The sequence below is a fragment of the Adiantum capillus-veneris genome, chromosome 11 (genome assembly GCF_014529385.1).
Source record: "Adiantum capillus-veneris isolate H3 chromosome 11, ASM1452938v2, whole genome shotgun sequence".
Lineage (NCBI taxonomy): Eukaryota > Viridiplantae > Streptophyta > Polypodiopsida > Polypodiales > Pteridaceae > Adiantum > Adiantum capillus-veneris.
This window is the reverse complement of record NC_140941.1, coordinates 94,137,174-94,153,787: the sequence shown is the minus strand read 5'-3', so window position 1 is coordinate 94,153,787 and position 16,614 is coordinate 94,137,174. Positions and strand designations below refer to the sequence as shown.

Genomic DNA, 16,614 nt, shown 5'->3' with positions numbered 1-16,614 from the left:
AATTGCTGTGATATATTTATCAGTAGTTAATTAGGTGTTAAAGAATCCGTGATAATTAGGAGAAGCTCAGATAATTAATGTAGCTAATTAATTAGGCAGAATTACTCTATTTTTTGAGCAATTTAAATAAGGGAAATTAGTAAATAGATTCAAATTGAATTGAGTTAAATTTTTAGAGGTTTATTAGATGTTAGATAACCTGTGATAATTTTGCTAATCTCAGATAATTAGTTTAACTAATTATCTTAGTGGAATTACGCTATTTTTAGGGGTAAACTAAAGAGGAAATATAGTAAATCATGTTATATGATTATATCCTATTTATGAGAGCTATATTATAGGGTAAAGAGACCGTGATAATTATGTCAAGGTTAGAAAAGTAGTATAGATATTTATCTAAGTCAAATTACTCTATGTTTAGCTAAAAACTAAAGAGGGAAATTAGTAAATCATGCTATATGATTACATCCTATTTATCAGAGCTATATTATAGGATAGAGAGGCCGTGATAATTATGTCAAGGTTAGAAAAGTAGTATAGATATTTATCTAAGTCAAATTAGTCTATTTTTAGCTAAAAACTAAAGAGGGAAATTAGTAAATCATGCTATATGATTACATCTTATTTATCAGAGCTATATTATAGGGTAAAGAGATTGTGATAATTATGACAAGGTTAAAAAAGTAGTATAGATATTTATCTAAGTCAAATTACACTATTTTTAGCTAAAAACTAAAGATGGAAATTAGTAAATCATGCTATATGATTACATGCTATTTATCAGAGCTATATTATAGGGTAAAGAGGCCGTGATAATTATGACAAGGTTAGAAAAGTAGTATAGATATTTATCTAAGTCAAATTACACTATTTTTAGCTAAAAATTGAAGATGGAAATTAGTAAATCATGCTATATGATTACATGCTATTTAACAGAGCTATCTTATAGGGTAAAGAGGCCGCGATAATTATTTCAAGGTTAGAAAAGTAGTATAGATATTTATCTAAGTCAAATTACACTATTTTTAGTTGAAAATTGAAGATGGAAATTATATAACTAAGTTGGAAAATAATAAGATAATTATCAGAGGTCAAAAATATCCTTATCTACTTGTGGTAATTATACCATAGTTAATTAGTGAGGTTAGTAAATCATAATTGACCAAGAGTCTTATTTTGAGCAAATGATTAATTAAAATAAATAGACTTTGTGGTTAAAAGTTTTTAGAAAAATTATGGTAAGTGCAAACCTATGATATCAAGTTAAGGAAATGAAATCTTTAAGAGAAATTAAATACAATAAATATTAAGCCCAAAATAAGTAAATTATTAGCTTAAAAGTTGATAGGAAAATTAGGAAAAAGATATAGAAAATTATAAGAAAGTTAGAAGAGCTTAGAAAACCCTTAGGGAAGCGGTGGAAGAAGTTATCATGCTTATATAGACAAATAAGAAATTATTAGGTCAAGAATTTACCAATTAAGACTATAAATTTAACCTTGGATGGGTTACGGTTAAATACAAATGTTAAGTTTAGATTTTGAACTATTTACCTAATAATTAGACGTCCTTTTTATAAGGATAAGAAGTTATGATACCAAAAAGGACCCGAGCAAATCCTACATCTGATGATGAGAACGTAGCTCCAAAACGAACTAGGGCATCGCATGACGACGAAGCTGGGCCTAGTAGTAGGCCTACGGAGGAGAGTCTTCAGCGCCAACGCAACAACAGATGACCAATCAATCCCAGGTGGGTTTCCCATTATTCAATTAAGTCTGTAATTAGTTAGCATTGCATACGTAAGAAGGATAAACTGGTTGAAAACAGAAGGTAACTTTCAGCGTGCATTTGTTTATAATGTAGGAAAGAATTGTTTGGGTTAAAACTAGTTGAATTAGGAAAGATATGTTTGATCATCCTTAAGACAGCTTGTCTCAAGACACCTCCGACTCCTTGATATAAATTGATGATAATGATTGGCTTTCTAGCCACTGATAAGTCGGTTACCCCCATGAACGATGAGTTTCTACTCCGTGTCATGTCTTGATGTTTCTATATAAGTTAGGATACCGTTTTTTATCCTAGGGGAGCCGCCCGGTTGTATGGGCAACTGGTTTGGTGTATGGGCACTTGGAACCTTGGGTGGGGGGTTTATCCACTCCGGATTTGAATAAGGAATGGGTGCCGTTTTTCACCCTTAGGTGGTCTTGAGACAAGAAGAGTACTGGTCATGGTTATTATGGATAATGTTTTGATTGACAGTACCCTGTCTTAAGTTTAAAGATGTCTCTTTTCTAAAAGAATGCTTTCAATGCTGTCTTTAATAATTGATTCAAGGAATTACTGTGACGAAAAGTTAAAAGAAACCATTATTTTAAATGTTTAAAACAATGTGATAGTAAGATAAATGAATCATATGTGAGTGCGGGGTGGTAAGTGGGGATTGACTAAGGTTGTCAATCATGGACGGGTGGACCTGATTAGTCAGGTAACTATCCATCCCTGCGCACTAAAATGTTTAGGAGTCCACCAACGGCTGTGCCCTCACATCTGTTAGAGGGAAAAAAGTGTTGGTTGAGGATACCTTAGCCCAATATGTGGAAGTTATAGGGCCGAAAGACTTTTGGGATTGTTAGTATGTTATCCCGTTTCCGCTGTGAGACAGGACTAGGTCTTCTTCTAAGGCTATAGACCCAAGCCATTGTCAATGGCAAAGGTTTATTCCTTGGATTTTTCTTGTCTAGAGACTCCGAGTTTTATAAGGCCTAGAGACCTGTCAAGGATCCCATCCCGATCACGGTATAGGCGGGTTGGAGACCTTACACTATCCTTGCCTCGGCGTTTGGAACGTCGTCAACAGCAGCAACTCGCCAGTCTTGGGTGAGTTGCCAGTCCTGGGTTCAACGAGTTGTAGACCCCCGTCTGTCTCGGCCAGCCACAGACCCGCTACCCATCTTGAGCTTCCTTATTCAAATGTAAGGTGGCTTTTGTTCCCATAGCCGTTGCGAGTACAAGTCAATTTGCCCTAGCCTTGTGCAGACCTGTCCACATAACAGAGTCGAGAAGCCTCAATGTCCTCCTTCAACACACCAATGTCCAACACTCGCAAGAGTTTTCTTGTGGTGGCAGCTGCGCCTAAGGACCCCGCTACTAGCCAAGATGCAAGGATCACGATCATAGAGGCTCAGATCTAAGAGCTTATTTCGGAAAATGCGGAACTCAAACAACATTTGAGTAAGCTTGAGAAGATGCAAGCAAAGGAGAAAGAAACTCTGTTAACAAAAGCACACGAAGTTGATGCTTTTCTCAATGAGACTATCATGGCAGCTTAGAAAGAAGCCCATGAAGTAGCACATGAGAAGATTGATAATGAAATACAAGCAGCCTTACGAGAATGCCGGCTCCAAAAATCCCTTGCTCTCAAGATTAGGATTGGAGGGTTCTCCCCACCATGGTGCACCGAAGAGGACACACCATCACCAAGCTCAACAACATTCTTCAACCAATTAACACTGAGCTTGATACTGTCTCTTGGATCAACGACACACATAGGTGTGTACCACTTGGTCAATGCGTCCTCACTTTCAAGAACAAAGAAGAACGGACGAGCTTGCTACAACAATCCCACCGTCTCAAGGGGACAAAGCTTTGGGTTGCCGAGAAATTGACCACAAATCAACTCAAGCTTAGAGCAAGCGAGCGCAAGAAGATGCATGAAGCTCGTAAACAAGGTAAATGGGCAGTCTACTGTGGCGGTAAAGCCATCGTCCAAGAGTTTCAAACTCCCAAGCCAACTCCCCCTCCACTTGACCCCCTTTAGATTTTGTTTCTTATCCTTTCTCTTTTTCCCTTTACCCCCTAAAGGACCCTCAGTCCCTATTTGATGTGTATCTAACGCCTTCACCTCAGAAGAACGAATGTAATGTTTTGTTTTGGTCCCATGGTCATATCTGACCTTTGTGGACGATAATTAAATCTATCTATCTATCTATCTCTCTACGATTTCTTGCTCTTGTATTCGTGAAGGCTATGCAGAGGCAGTGAACACCGCGGTGGAAATAGAGTGCAGCCATAAGAGCTTGTCTGCGTCCCTGCGGGGGAATAGTCTATCATGTGACACATCCAGTCCTATGTGTCCGTGGACAAGCTACATCATGATCAGGGTTCAGTCAGTCCAGTCAAGTCTAGATTAGAAGTGATCTGGCACTTTTGTGAGTCTATTCGTAGACCGTGCATGGCCAGTCACTTAGTGTAGATGCATATCCTCTGGTTGCACACAGCATGATCATCAGTATTCCCTTCAGAATCCATCAGATTCAGTCAGGGGAATTTTCGAGTGCATTTAGCCTATTTTCCCTATTTTTTGCATTTTTCACTTATTATTTTCAAGTGACTTTCCAACAAAAGTAGGTAGGGCAATTTTGCTAAGTTAATATATAAGCAAACCCAAGTTAGCACTTTCTGACAGAAGAGGCAGCAGGAGCATATGCTCAACAGGCACCTTCTCAGTAGAACGCCAAGCAGTAACCCCTTGGAGTTTGGTTCCTCCATCCTCGCCATAGACACATCAGCCCCAACGTTTTCTAAGTTGTATCATCGCCATCACCACCAGCTTGTGTAGCGTTTTTGCACACCATCGTCAGCAGCAGATCCCTGGCGTTTTTCCCATGGTCACCATCTCCCCCAGATAGCCAGCGTTTTCTACTAACGCTAGAGAAGAACAGCAGCGTTTTTGGTATTCAGCCCTTGGCAGTAGAAGACAACCAGTGTTTTTGGTTTGTAGCCAATCTGTAGCAAAGCAGTTCAGTGTTTCCATTTTCAGCCTGTTTTGAAGCAAATGCAGCAGCGTTTTCAGCCTTCAGATCGGTAGTAGATTCAGCCCTAGAAGCATTGCAGAAGAACTCCATTTTCAGCCCTCGAAAACGCAGCCAAAACAGTCATTTTCAGCCACCGAAACAGTTTTGAAATTCAGCAGATAAAAAAACACAGATTTCAGCCCTAAAGTCATCGTCGTCATCCCCGTCGTCGTCAACGACATAGTCCCAGATTGCATCAGTCCATGGCATCGTCATTGTACCACTTTGTGCAATCAATAAGTAGACTACTCTCGTTGACGAGAGTGGGGCCTTCGGAGGAGGGTTTTACATCGTCTCTGGTGTCGTATCTCTCTTCTCTCTCTATCTCTCAGTCTCATACACTCACACGCACAGTGTCCATTCACTTTGTTTGTGATCATAGCACTTTCCATTAAGAACGGAAGGCTCTCCCTTCCATAAGAACTAAAAGGAACCTTGAGCATAGTTTGGAGCACTCATCTTGAGCAAAGCGCAAACAATCATTTCGCTGCACCTAACATAGTCGCACTCAGACAAGCAGAGTGCCGGCGGCCCATGAAAATTTCAGCACTCTGACACGTTCGAGAAGTAGAATTCAACCAAGGAGAGCTGCTGTGGGCATTTCCTAAGCGAGTAGATATTTATAGAAGCCTCTCCCGTGTTGAAAAATCCTAGTACAAAGCAAACACAACTGTTTTCTGCTACCGGTATGATAAATTTCAGCCAATAGGCTCATAAAACCATGCATCTTTATGCATGAGAAAAATATTCGGGACATGAACAGTAAATTCTATTTGGGGTTTAAGTGCTTGTAACAGTTTAGAAATTATTGAAAATCTCCTTCTGGGGGGAACCATTCCATCTACTGGTCCCTTGTGCTATGGGTAGATTTTTTGCATTGTTTTTCCAATTTTTATGTCGTGCAGGATTCCACGTGAAAAAGAAAATTAGTTTTAAAGTTACAAGTCCACGCTTGTGTTTCTGTGACAATGGTATCTGTTGGATTGGGTGGATCGACTGTGGGTGCAATGAGCTCAAGGTGCGATCAGCTCAAGGTGGTTTGAAAGTGAGAGCAGCCATAACTCCACAGTGCACACAGTAGAGAGAGAGAGAGAGAGAGAGAGAGAGAGAGAGAGAGAGAGAGAGAGAGAGAGAGAGAGAGAGAGAGAGGGAAATAGAAAGAGCAAAAAATGTACAAAGCAATACCTTTACAACATAACATAGAATATATACATTAAAGAGCCTTTACTTATAAGGCCCAAAGGGCTATCTGGCTGAGAGTCTGACTTTCATAAAGGCAAAGGTAATATCTAAGATATTCCAAAGGCTTGCCTTCCACATAGGTATTGAAAACTAAGATTGGTTTCTCACACCAATTGTCGGTGTGTAGGCCAAAGGCCACAACCCAACAATCCTTCCCTTAAACTTTGGACTAGGACAATACACTGAAGATTCTTATATCCACTAAGGATGACACAATATCCACACAGGATGTCGATACATATCCACAAAGGATGACAAAAAAAAAATCCTCCCTTGAACTATAGAGGCTACAATCTTCAGAGTATGTCGTCGCACTAGACCAGGTTCTTCTTGCCTTGGTCTTCGTCTTCTTCTTCGTCCTCCACTACATGAGCTTATTCTCTTAGAGGTTTCTTACCTTTGTAGTTTTTGTTGTTACTGCTGCCTCTGTTGCGTTCTGGAGTTCGTCTATGCTTTTGGATCTCTTCTTAAAAAAGAGATTTGGCATACATGACATCACACCAATAGCTCCAGGTGGTTTGAAAGTGAGCAGCTATAGCTACACACAATAGAGAGAGAGAGAGAGAGAGAGAGAGAGAGAGAGAGAGAGAGAGAGAGAGAGAGAGAGAGTTTCACAATTTGCAATACTCAATGTACAAAAATGTACAAAGCAATACCTTTATAACATAGCATAGAATATATACATAAAAGAGCCTTTACTTATACGGCCCAAAGGGCTATCCGGCTGAGAGTCCTTGACTTTCATGAAGGCAAAGATAATATCTAAGATATTCCAAAGGCTTATCTTCCACATAGGTATTGAATGACTAAGAGTGGTTTCTCACACCAATTGTCGGTGTGTAGGCCAAAGGCCACAAACCCAACAGTATCAAGGCGCGAGATAGGCTTGTATTGATATCTGCTTGCGTAGGGAATGCCCACACGAGCTCTCTCCCCTTGACTATGGAATGCGCCAGAGTGCTGAAATCTTTGTGGGCAGCCGGTACTGCGCTTGTCTGAGTGCGACTATTCCCCGTAGGGACGCTTACAAGCTATCACACACTGTTGACGTGTCAAGCCACCAAAGAACATAGCCAAGCTACAGATCCCGGCCGAGGGGACTAAACCCTAAGATGAAGCAGCAGAAGCAGAAGAAGTTTTACCAATTTGCAAAGTCTTGCTAAGTGGCTTGTTTTTAAAGACGAGTTTCCACCACCATCCCGTCCGATGGGGCAATTGGGACCTAAAGCCATTACAATAAAGTGGGACCAACACACACTCAATCACGTTTTATGTTGATGATGTGGCACCCGTACGGATTTCCGCGTTTTACGTTGATTATATGGAAACTGTACGGATTTCCGCAAAACGCATTGGGAGCTTTGGACGACAGCTTTTGAGGCTAGATACTTTTGAGTTTGAAGTTCTTCATGTAATCGCTTTTTATAGGTCAAGGGCCTTTAAACATGTGTCATGGTGTTAGACTTACACCACTCTGCTGCTTCACAGGTCTAGGGCATACTTGTACGGCTAGTATGTCTGCGGGCTTGGCCACTCATAGTCTAGGTTGCCGGCCACCCTAGTTTGGGGCCGGCCGCCCCTTTGTCCAGGCGTCCACATATATTTCCATATATCATTTTGCTGTTGGGTCGTGGGGATTTTTATCATGCCTTGCCCTACCTCCCCTTGGATACCTATTTATGGGGCCAGGGGGGTATCCACTTCCACATCTCACAGAGATCACACATCTGATTGTATAGACGGGGTCTTCTGCTCATGGTAGTCATGGGGGGATTGATCGCCCCCTCTTCACCATCTTTGGTGTTTGTCTCTCTGTCTCTCTCTCTCTCTCTCTCTCTCTCTCTCTCTCTCTCTTCTCTCTCAGGCTTCCGCACACGTGCACTCTCACACATGGCTCATTCTCTGGCACGCTTTCGGGTGAAGGTGCATAGCATGGAGTATTGGCTTGTGCTGAGTTGAAGCAATATAAAGGAACACCGAAAGGGGCGCAAGGGTTTGGGGCTAGTACTCTCTAGGGGTGGAACTCTGCCACTCACCGTCTCATGTGTCGTGCATCTCTTTTAGTTCAATGTTATTTGAAGTGCTTAAAGTTGTTCAGTTTGTTCTTTTGCGTTGGCACGTGGTGCCCCTCTTCGTGATAGTGGTATCAGAGCTTTTTTTGGCATACGCCTTGAAAGTACAAATGAATTGTGTCGAGCATATGACAAAGTCAACGGCTTGAAAGCTCTAATTTTTTTTGACCTAGGAGGTACCGAAAACTTTATCCATTTAGAATTCTTGAAGCAGATGGACTTTGATTATGATCCAGAGGGTGGCGAAATTGAAGCTGAGCTAGCCATTGGACAGACCCTTGTGGTTATTTACAGGGGGACTATTAAGAAGTTGGGCAACCGTGACGTTCTCTTGGGCATGCCTTGACATGATAAGAATGATGCGACACTTTAGATTCGGAATCTTACAATTACTGTAATGCAGAAGGACAAGCCAATCGACCTCAAAGTTCAGTTGTCCGAACAAAAACTTGAATGAATGGTCTAGTTGTTTTAAATACTTTTGAACTTTGTTTGAGGAAGTAGTGTCTGAAATTTATTTGAAAGGATAGTATCTGTTTTCAACCTGTCTTGGTGCCGATTTGAATTGTGGTTTTAATATTGGTTTCAGGGTGATATACTCCCGGGTGGAGTAGTGAGAAATGATGTTTGAGAATGTTTGCACATACTCATGGCCCGTATCCTTGTGGATATTTATGGGGGGATATTGTTGTTGTTACTCATGGCCTTGACCCTTGTGGTTATGTGCGGGAGGAGTATTGAATGTTTGAAAAGTGATGTTTTTACTCATGGCCCGGACCCTTGCGGTTATTTACAGGGGGAGTATTGTTGTTGTTACTCATAGGGACCTAGATGGTTATTTACGGTGGGAGTATTAAGAAGTCCGAGCAGTGGTTACTCTCACCACCTCCAAACTATGGAGGTTGCGGTTTGGGGAGCGTTTGGTTGTAAAGGCCTCTATATCTCATGGCCCGGATCTTTTCACTGAATATTTCTAATTGGGTGAGATTGCCTAGGTATGTAATTTTAGTGCATCAAGACACCCATTGGAGATTAGCGTGGTCTGGTGTGATGACTAATTTTACTACGCTAGAATATCAAGAGCTTCGATCTTGTATGAGACTCCTTATTGGATAAGAGTTTTTTGGGAAGCCAACGACCTAGGATATCAAGAGCTCCAATCTGGAATGAGAAAACTGATTGTCCCTAATGTCCGTCGGAACGATCCTTAGAATTTTTTTTGAGTTAACTTGAGTTGTTTGCAGAGATTCTGTAATCGTGGACGATCACTTTCTTTCAAGTAGGGGGGATGTCACAAATTGTTGACGTGTCAAGCCACTACAGAATGGAGCCAACCTGCATATCCCGGCCGAGGGGACTAAACCCTAAGAAGAAGCAGCACAAGCAACCAAGCTATACCAGTTTAGCGAGCCACCTTTGAGCCTCCAAATGTTGGTCTAAATGGACAGGGGACTACCTTCCAGGCTATGTATCAGGTATTCACATCCTGGGTATTTTGGAGGTGGACCTGTGTTTCAAAAAGTATGGCAGGTTATGCGCCTGGAAATCAACAGTATATGCTTGGAACAATGGGGGCATGCAAGGCATGATGCCAACCCCCATGTATGGTAATGTTGGCTTAGAGCCAGGGTTTTAGGTTACTCAAAGCCAATTGGGGTGCCACATGGCAATTTGAATGTGGCTGGTTTTCCAATCAGCAAACAAATATGGTATCAGGAGGCCAAAATGTTAGTGGCCAAGGAGTATAGATGATTCTTACCAATGTACCCATGTTGCAGGTGCAGTTGTAAAGTTCGACACTTTAGTTGGTTTTGATGACAAGATGAAGGCTCTTTCTTTTCTCCAACAGTTTAATGGTGCATATGCAAGGGGGAATTTAATGGAGGCTTTGAAGGTCTGAAAAGCTACTACTTTCAACTTTATTAATGCAAGGAAAGCACTGGCCACATGGGTTTATTTCAAACAGATGGTTATTTGCGGGGGGAGTGTTATCTTTTGTAACATGCAAAATGTGAGCATTTTTGTTGCATTGTGATGTGCCAACCAATGAATATTCCTAATTGGGTGAGATTGCCTAGGTATGTAATTTTAGTGCATCAAGACACCCATTGGAGATTAGCGTGGTTTGGGTGTGATGACTAATTTTACTACGCTAGAATATCAAGAGCTTCGATCTTGTATGAGACTCCTTATTGGATGATATTTTTTTGGGAAGCCAACGACCTAGGATATCAAGAGCTCCAATCTGGAATGAGAAAACTGATTGTCCCTAATGTCCGTCGGCACGATCCTCATATTTTTGTTTTAATTAACTTGAGTTGTTTTTCAGAGATTCTGTAATCGTGGACGATTACTTTCTTTCAAGTAGGGGGGATGTCACAAATTGTTGACGTGTCAAGCCACTACAGAACGAAGCGCTGAGTCCTTATAGGTTGAGGCAATTGCGACTGCTGTCTACACCTTAAACCGATCACCGTCTTTAGTTTTAAAGATGACACCATTTGAAGCTTGCTTTGGTAAGAAGCCGGACGTCTCCCATTTCTGGATTTTTGGGAGCGATGCCTATGTCCATGTACCGAAGGAGCATAGGGCGAAGTTTGACCCCAAGACCCGAAGAATGTTTTTGTCGGCTACAACTCTCTTTTAGTGGGATAGCAACTCTATGATCCAGAGAAGAAGGAGATTGTTTTCAGCCGTAATGTTTTCTTTAACGAGACCTTACCTTTAGAGGGGGCTTCTGCCTCCAAGCCTTCCACGATGACTCCCGACTTGCGGATTCTTGGAGACCCAAATTTTGATTTCCCTATGATGAGCCCTCTTCTCCTACCCATGTCGTTGCTGCCTTGCTGCCTTCTTCGGGTGGCCGATTTTTCAGATGGATCTGGTTTTGGCATTCCTCAATGTTAATTTAGAGGAGGTTTATGTGGAACCACCTGCAGGGTTCAAGTATCCGGACTTTGCAAACATGGTTTGTAGGTTGCTCATGGATCCCATGGCCTCAAGCGCTCTGGAATGTGGTACCAAAAGATTGATTCCTTTTTCCTACGACACTCCTTTAAAAGATCTTTTGCTCATCTAGACTTGTACATTTACCGTGAGGGAGGGTTAGTGAAACTTATTATCCTCTATGTCGACGATCTTGTGATAACAGGTAGCCATATTGAGCACATCCGCAATATTATGGCAACCTTGGCAGAGGAGTTTGAGATGACAGATCTTGGCTTGCTTTATTATTTTCTTGGATTGGAGGTTTGGCAGACAGAGGGGGGCATCTTCGTCTCTCAGGAGCGGTATATCCATGAATGTTGGAAGATTTGGCATGACCGAGTGCAAATTTATCTCTACTTTTATGGATCCGAATCAGAAGTTGTCACAGTTAGATCTTCCTCTTTTAGTAGATGCAACAGAGTATCGAAAACTGGTTGGTTCTCTCATTTGGGTACTCAACACCTGTGTCGATGTCTGTTTCCTGGTGGGTTCTTAGTTCCTGTATGCAGAAACCGCAAAGTTACATATGCAGCAGGCGCTTAGGACCCTGTGGTATTTGAAGGCGACCAAGTCATTAGGCATTTAGTATGCGGCTAGAGGTACGGATTCCCAGGTCATTCTATGAGGATGGAGTGATTCAGATTGGGGAGGTGATCTAGACGAACGATGGTCGACCATAGGTTTTACCTTTTCTTTTGGATCAGGAGCAGTTTCATGGAGCAGCAAGAAACAACCAACAATTGCCTTGACCATGCTGTTTGTAGTGCTACATGTGAGTCAATGTGGATATAGAGGCTACTTTTGGAGATGGGCTTTTCACAACAGACGACCATTATGTACGCAGATAATCAGAGTTGTATCGTCATTGCGAGGAACCCGATGTTTCATACCCGGACCAAGCATATAGAGATTCAATACCATTTTGTTCGTGAGAAGACCGACCAGGTATGGCTCTTTCCGACTAGAGTACATCTCGACTTGGGATAACCTTGCTGACATCATCACCAAACCTCTTCCGCAGGCAACAATATCCTCTCATGCCAGCTCCGGTATCTCCCAGGAGTAGATTAGGGAATGGGGGTTGTTTTGTAGCTGTGCCCGGCCGTACTTGAGGTAGATGGTGCACTTTACTGTGATGCTCACCCTATAGGTTGGCATGAGGCGGGACCCCCATTCTTAGGGTTTCTCGAGGTCAGAGTTTCGAGTCTTTTGCAATTCTCCTACTAAATATATGTCCAGGTCACTTTTAGCGAGTTTACATATTTATTAGCCATTATTGGGATTGTGGGGTTTCCTGGTTGAGTAGGGAAAACTAGTAGTTACCCTATAAACCCCCCCCCCCCCCCCCCCCCCCCCCCGGTAAAACAGACTTGGACACTCCAAGTCAAGAATCAATCGCGACAACACCAAATAACCACTTCAAAACAATTCACAGATCACAATAGACTTGCACTGGCCCGGCGGAGTTCCGTGCCTAGAGATATTGGCCCCAAAGACTAGCGCCCCTTTTGGTATTTCTTTATGTATTAAATCAATGTCAAAGTACAAAGAGCGGTTAGGGTTTCACTCTCATCAGACTCTGTGTCCAGATGCTCTGAGAAGTGAGGCCCTTACCGCATATTTAAATGTTACAAGGGATGCCCAAAAGCAGAGCCCCAAAAGCTTGAAAGCAAAAGCAAATTCTCTCTCTCTCTCTCTCTCTCTCTCTCTCTCTCTCTCTCTCTCTCTCTCTCTCTCTCTCTCTCTCTCTCTCTCTCTCTCTCTCTCTCTCAATGAGAGTAAAAATAAAGCAATTCAACTCTCTCTCTCTCTCTCTCTCTCTCTCTCTCTCTCTCTCTCTCTCTCTCTCTCCTCCAATTCTTTTCGTAGCAAAAAGCCAAAAGCTGGGATTTTGCGTCGCTCAAAAATAAATAAATTTTTTTTCCACCTCCGCGATTTCCGGAAATTAGGGTTTTTGACAGAAATTAGGGTTTGCAGGAATTTTAGGGTTTCTGTTGTCGGTAGCCACGTCATCACTTTGTGACCCCCCCCCCCCCCCCCCCCCCCCCCCCCCCCCGCCCCCCCTTCTTGTACTATTTGGCATGTTATTCAGTGCAAATCTCCAACGTTTGGGCACTCTCTATCCCTCTAGCGTTTTCTGTGTTGCTAGCATTTTGCAGATCGTGCTCATCCCCTCTTTAGCGTTTTCTGCAGGCACCATCCATCTCTCCTCCATCGTTTTTGCACAACGATGTCTCTCTCTACCCCTAGCGCTCCCTCTTCCTAGTGGTTCTAACGCCCTTGCGGTGTTGCTTTGCACTCGATGAGATCCAGTGCGCATTCGGTGGGCGGTACGCGCTAGGGGCTTGACGGCGAGGAGATCCATCACGATAGATACAAGATCTATTGGCTGCCGGTCACAAAGAGGTGTCTTGATCGCGGTTGCAGACGAGTTTCTCATCCGATTCACCGTTTTTCCGCTGCACGTTGGACAGGGGGGGATGTTGGAGCTTGTACTTCTCATGTACACACGCATTCAGTTTAATAGAAGTGTACATCGCTTGACCAATGTTAAAGGTACAATGCTCACTTCTATGATAGACAGAAATGAAAAAAGTGTGAAGATTCCAAGTCATTTGTACACATGTTTGATAGTCTTTCTTGCTAATACATGCGATGATAAAAGGGTGCTAATTATACTATATCATTTTTGGCATGTATAGCATTCTCTTCTTAGCTCGCTCCTCTGGCACTCTAGAGGTTTTTGGTTTGTCTTGAGGCTTTTACTCTTTCATAGGGCACTTTGCTAAGGCATGCCCGATCTTATCACTCCCATAGCACTTTCCTTGCTTGTAGTATTCCGCCATTTGCTTGGCAGACAATTGAGGGGTTGTGTGTTTCTTTTTCCGCTGCCTTTCTTCCCTTTGAATTATTTTTTCTCTGAAGCTTTGGACATGGAATTGTCCAATATTAAGGAACCATCCTAAACATTGTCCATAAGTTACTGATTGCTAGAGACTTCTGGTTTAGATATTATTGATGGTCTTTCTGTAGATCGCAACAATATCTTTGCACCTTTCTGTAACAAGCTACAGGTAGGGAAGTATCTCAAGATCTTTTCAGTGAAGGTCACAAGAGTATCAATGCTGGAGCAGTAAATGTGGCATACGTTGTGGATTCTGTGTGTAACAAAAGCAATTACCAGTAGCGACCCACCCAAAGGGGAATATAAAACAACACTGCCATCAATGATTGAATCTTTGTCCTTCATACCCAGGGAGGGAGTGATACGCCACATTTTTGCTTACCACTATACATGCAGGCTCGTGCTGCTTTCGGTCCAGAAATGTCTCTTATATATGTGGTCTTCCTGTCTTTAAACAGGGGCCCATCTTATTACTGGCTCCTTTACCCTAGTACAACTCTGTTTTTGCCAGGAAAAAAAGAGAGGGAGCACATTTTTTGCTCTGGTGCTGCCTTCTTGGGTAGAATTGTTGTCCTTGTTTAACTCTTTTGTTTTCACCAGGGTATTCGTAGACCTTGGAAAGGTGTTCTCATGTTTGGCCCACCTGGCACTGGTAAAACTCTCTTGGCGAAGGCTGTTGCAACGGAGTGTGGAACAACGTTTTTCAATGTATCTTCAGCAACATTGGCTTCGAAGTGGCGAGGGGAGAGCGAACGGATGGTTCGCTGTCTCTTTGATTTAGCAAGAGCTTATGCTCCTAGTACCATATTCATCGATGAGATCGACTCCCTATGCAATGCCCGTGGGTACGTGCTCATGATGACATTAACTTTCCAGCATTTTCTTCGTTATCTGCATAGCTGAGAAATTAAAAACTTATTTACCAGTGCTTCTGGAGAGCATGAATCATCACGCCGTGTGAAGTCTGAACTTCTGGTGCAAGTAGATGGTGTCAATAACAGCGGTGGTGATGATGGAGAGAAGAAAACAGTTATGGTGCTGGCAGCAACAAATTTTCCATGGGATATTGATGAAGCACTCCGGCAAGAGTTTATATTTTTTCTTTTGGTGCATATTTACGACGATTAATGAATATTAGCGTATTTGATTGCTTGATGTGGAATGATGAGACATCTTTTGGATGTGCAGACGAAGGCTTGAGAAAAGAATATATATCCCTCTTCCAAATGAGGAGAGTAGGCGTGAATTGATTCGAATCAACCTTAGGGGTGTCGAGGTACCATCTGTACTTTCTTCTGTTAGGGATTCATTGTTTGTATTTATGTCTTTAACTTGCAGGCATTGACTGTGAAGGGTTCTTGTTGTATTACCTGTGAGGCAGCATTGTTATGTATTTGAGCGTAATGTTGTGTTTTTCCCAAATTCAAAAAGTCCTTGAGAGCCATTTAGTGCTCTGTTCTAAAAGACTTCATCTCTATTTTGTTTACTGTGGTATGTCGGTCTTATAACAAAAAATTGAAACATTTTCCCTAGGGGACAAGGTGCCTAAGAGTGTTGTAAAATATGGGCAGGTTGCAGCTGATGTGGATATCGATGAAGTGGCTCGCCGAACAGAAGGATATAGTGGTGATGATCTTACGAATATTTGCAGAGATGCTTCCATGAATGGGATGAGAAGGAAGATTGCTGGGAAGACTAGAGATGAGATAAAAAACATGACGAAAGATGCTGTGCAGGAACCTGTTGCCATGTGCGACTTCGAAGAAGCTCTTTCTAAAATTTCACGTAGTGTCTCAAGCACTGACATTGAACGCCATGAGAAATGGCTTGCAGAGTTCGGGTCTGCTTAGCCTAGGAGGTGTCTGAAGATGCAGTGTGAGGGTGTTGACTTCATACATTTTCTTCTCTGAGTAGAGGCAGTTGCAAATGTCTATGAGGTGTGGCAGGGGCCTCTTGGGTTGTGACATGATCACCTGGTCTTGGACTTTTTCAAGCGTAGGCTTTGTAAGAAGTGTCCAAGGGCATTGTTTAATTGTGCTGCTACCAGGGCTTTTTGATGAGGGCATGTTTGATAGCTTGTTAACCGCGTCACTCTTGCCATTTGTAAAGCTAAGAGTCTCAACACCATGTACCTTATCACATAGATGAATGAGAAAGGCATTATTTTTGCACGACCAGTGTTCATCGGCTCTTTGCGAAAGTGATTTTGGCTGTGGTTTAGTTTGTTTTGAGTGGCTTGGTGTCTTTTTCTGTTCTTTCCAGCCAGGCCGAGGCTGAGACATTCTTGGTAATTTGACTCATTGCAGTAGTCGGTTTTTATTCTGTGGAATCTGGACGATAGAGCTCTCCCTGTGCATTGTATCATGCAAAAAGAGCTCTGGTAGAGTTCCGCCCGTATCGCTTCTCTTTGGAGGTCAGCATGGTTCCCTTCTGACATTGGGTTTTTCACCCTGTTGTAATTATTTACTGCTGTAGGGTTTTTTCCCAGAAATGTCAACTAAAGCCTGAGAGAGAGAGAGAGATTGTGCTAACAAAAAAGAGGACAAAT

The 16,614-nt window shown here is 42.4% G+C and overlaps 1 protein-coding gene across 1 annotated transcript in view; it reads left to right on the top strand.

Annotated features, from left to right (window-relative positions):
• Positions 1 to 16,237, top strand: part of ERH3 (P-loop containing nucleoside triphosphate hydrolases superfamily protein) — a 79,233-nt gene extending 62,996 nt beyond the window's left edge. The window contains exons 4-7 of the mRNA XM_086523394.1: positions 14,667 to 14,911; positions 14,993 to 15,148; positions 15,255 to 15,342; positions 15,638 to 16,237. Coding sequence (XP_086379520.1) covers positions 14,667 to 14,911; positions 14,993 to 15,148; positions 15,255 to 15,342; positions 15,638 to 15,916 — 768 coding nt within the window. The 3' untranslated portion in view covers positions 15,917 to 16,237. The remainder of the gene's footprint in view (positions 1 to 14,666; positions 14,912 to 14,992; positions 15,149 to 15,254; positions 15,343 to 15,637) is intronic.
• The last annotated feature ends 377 nt before the right edge of the window (positions 16,238 to 16,614 follow it).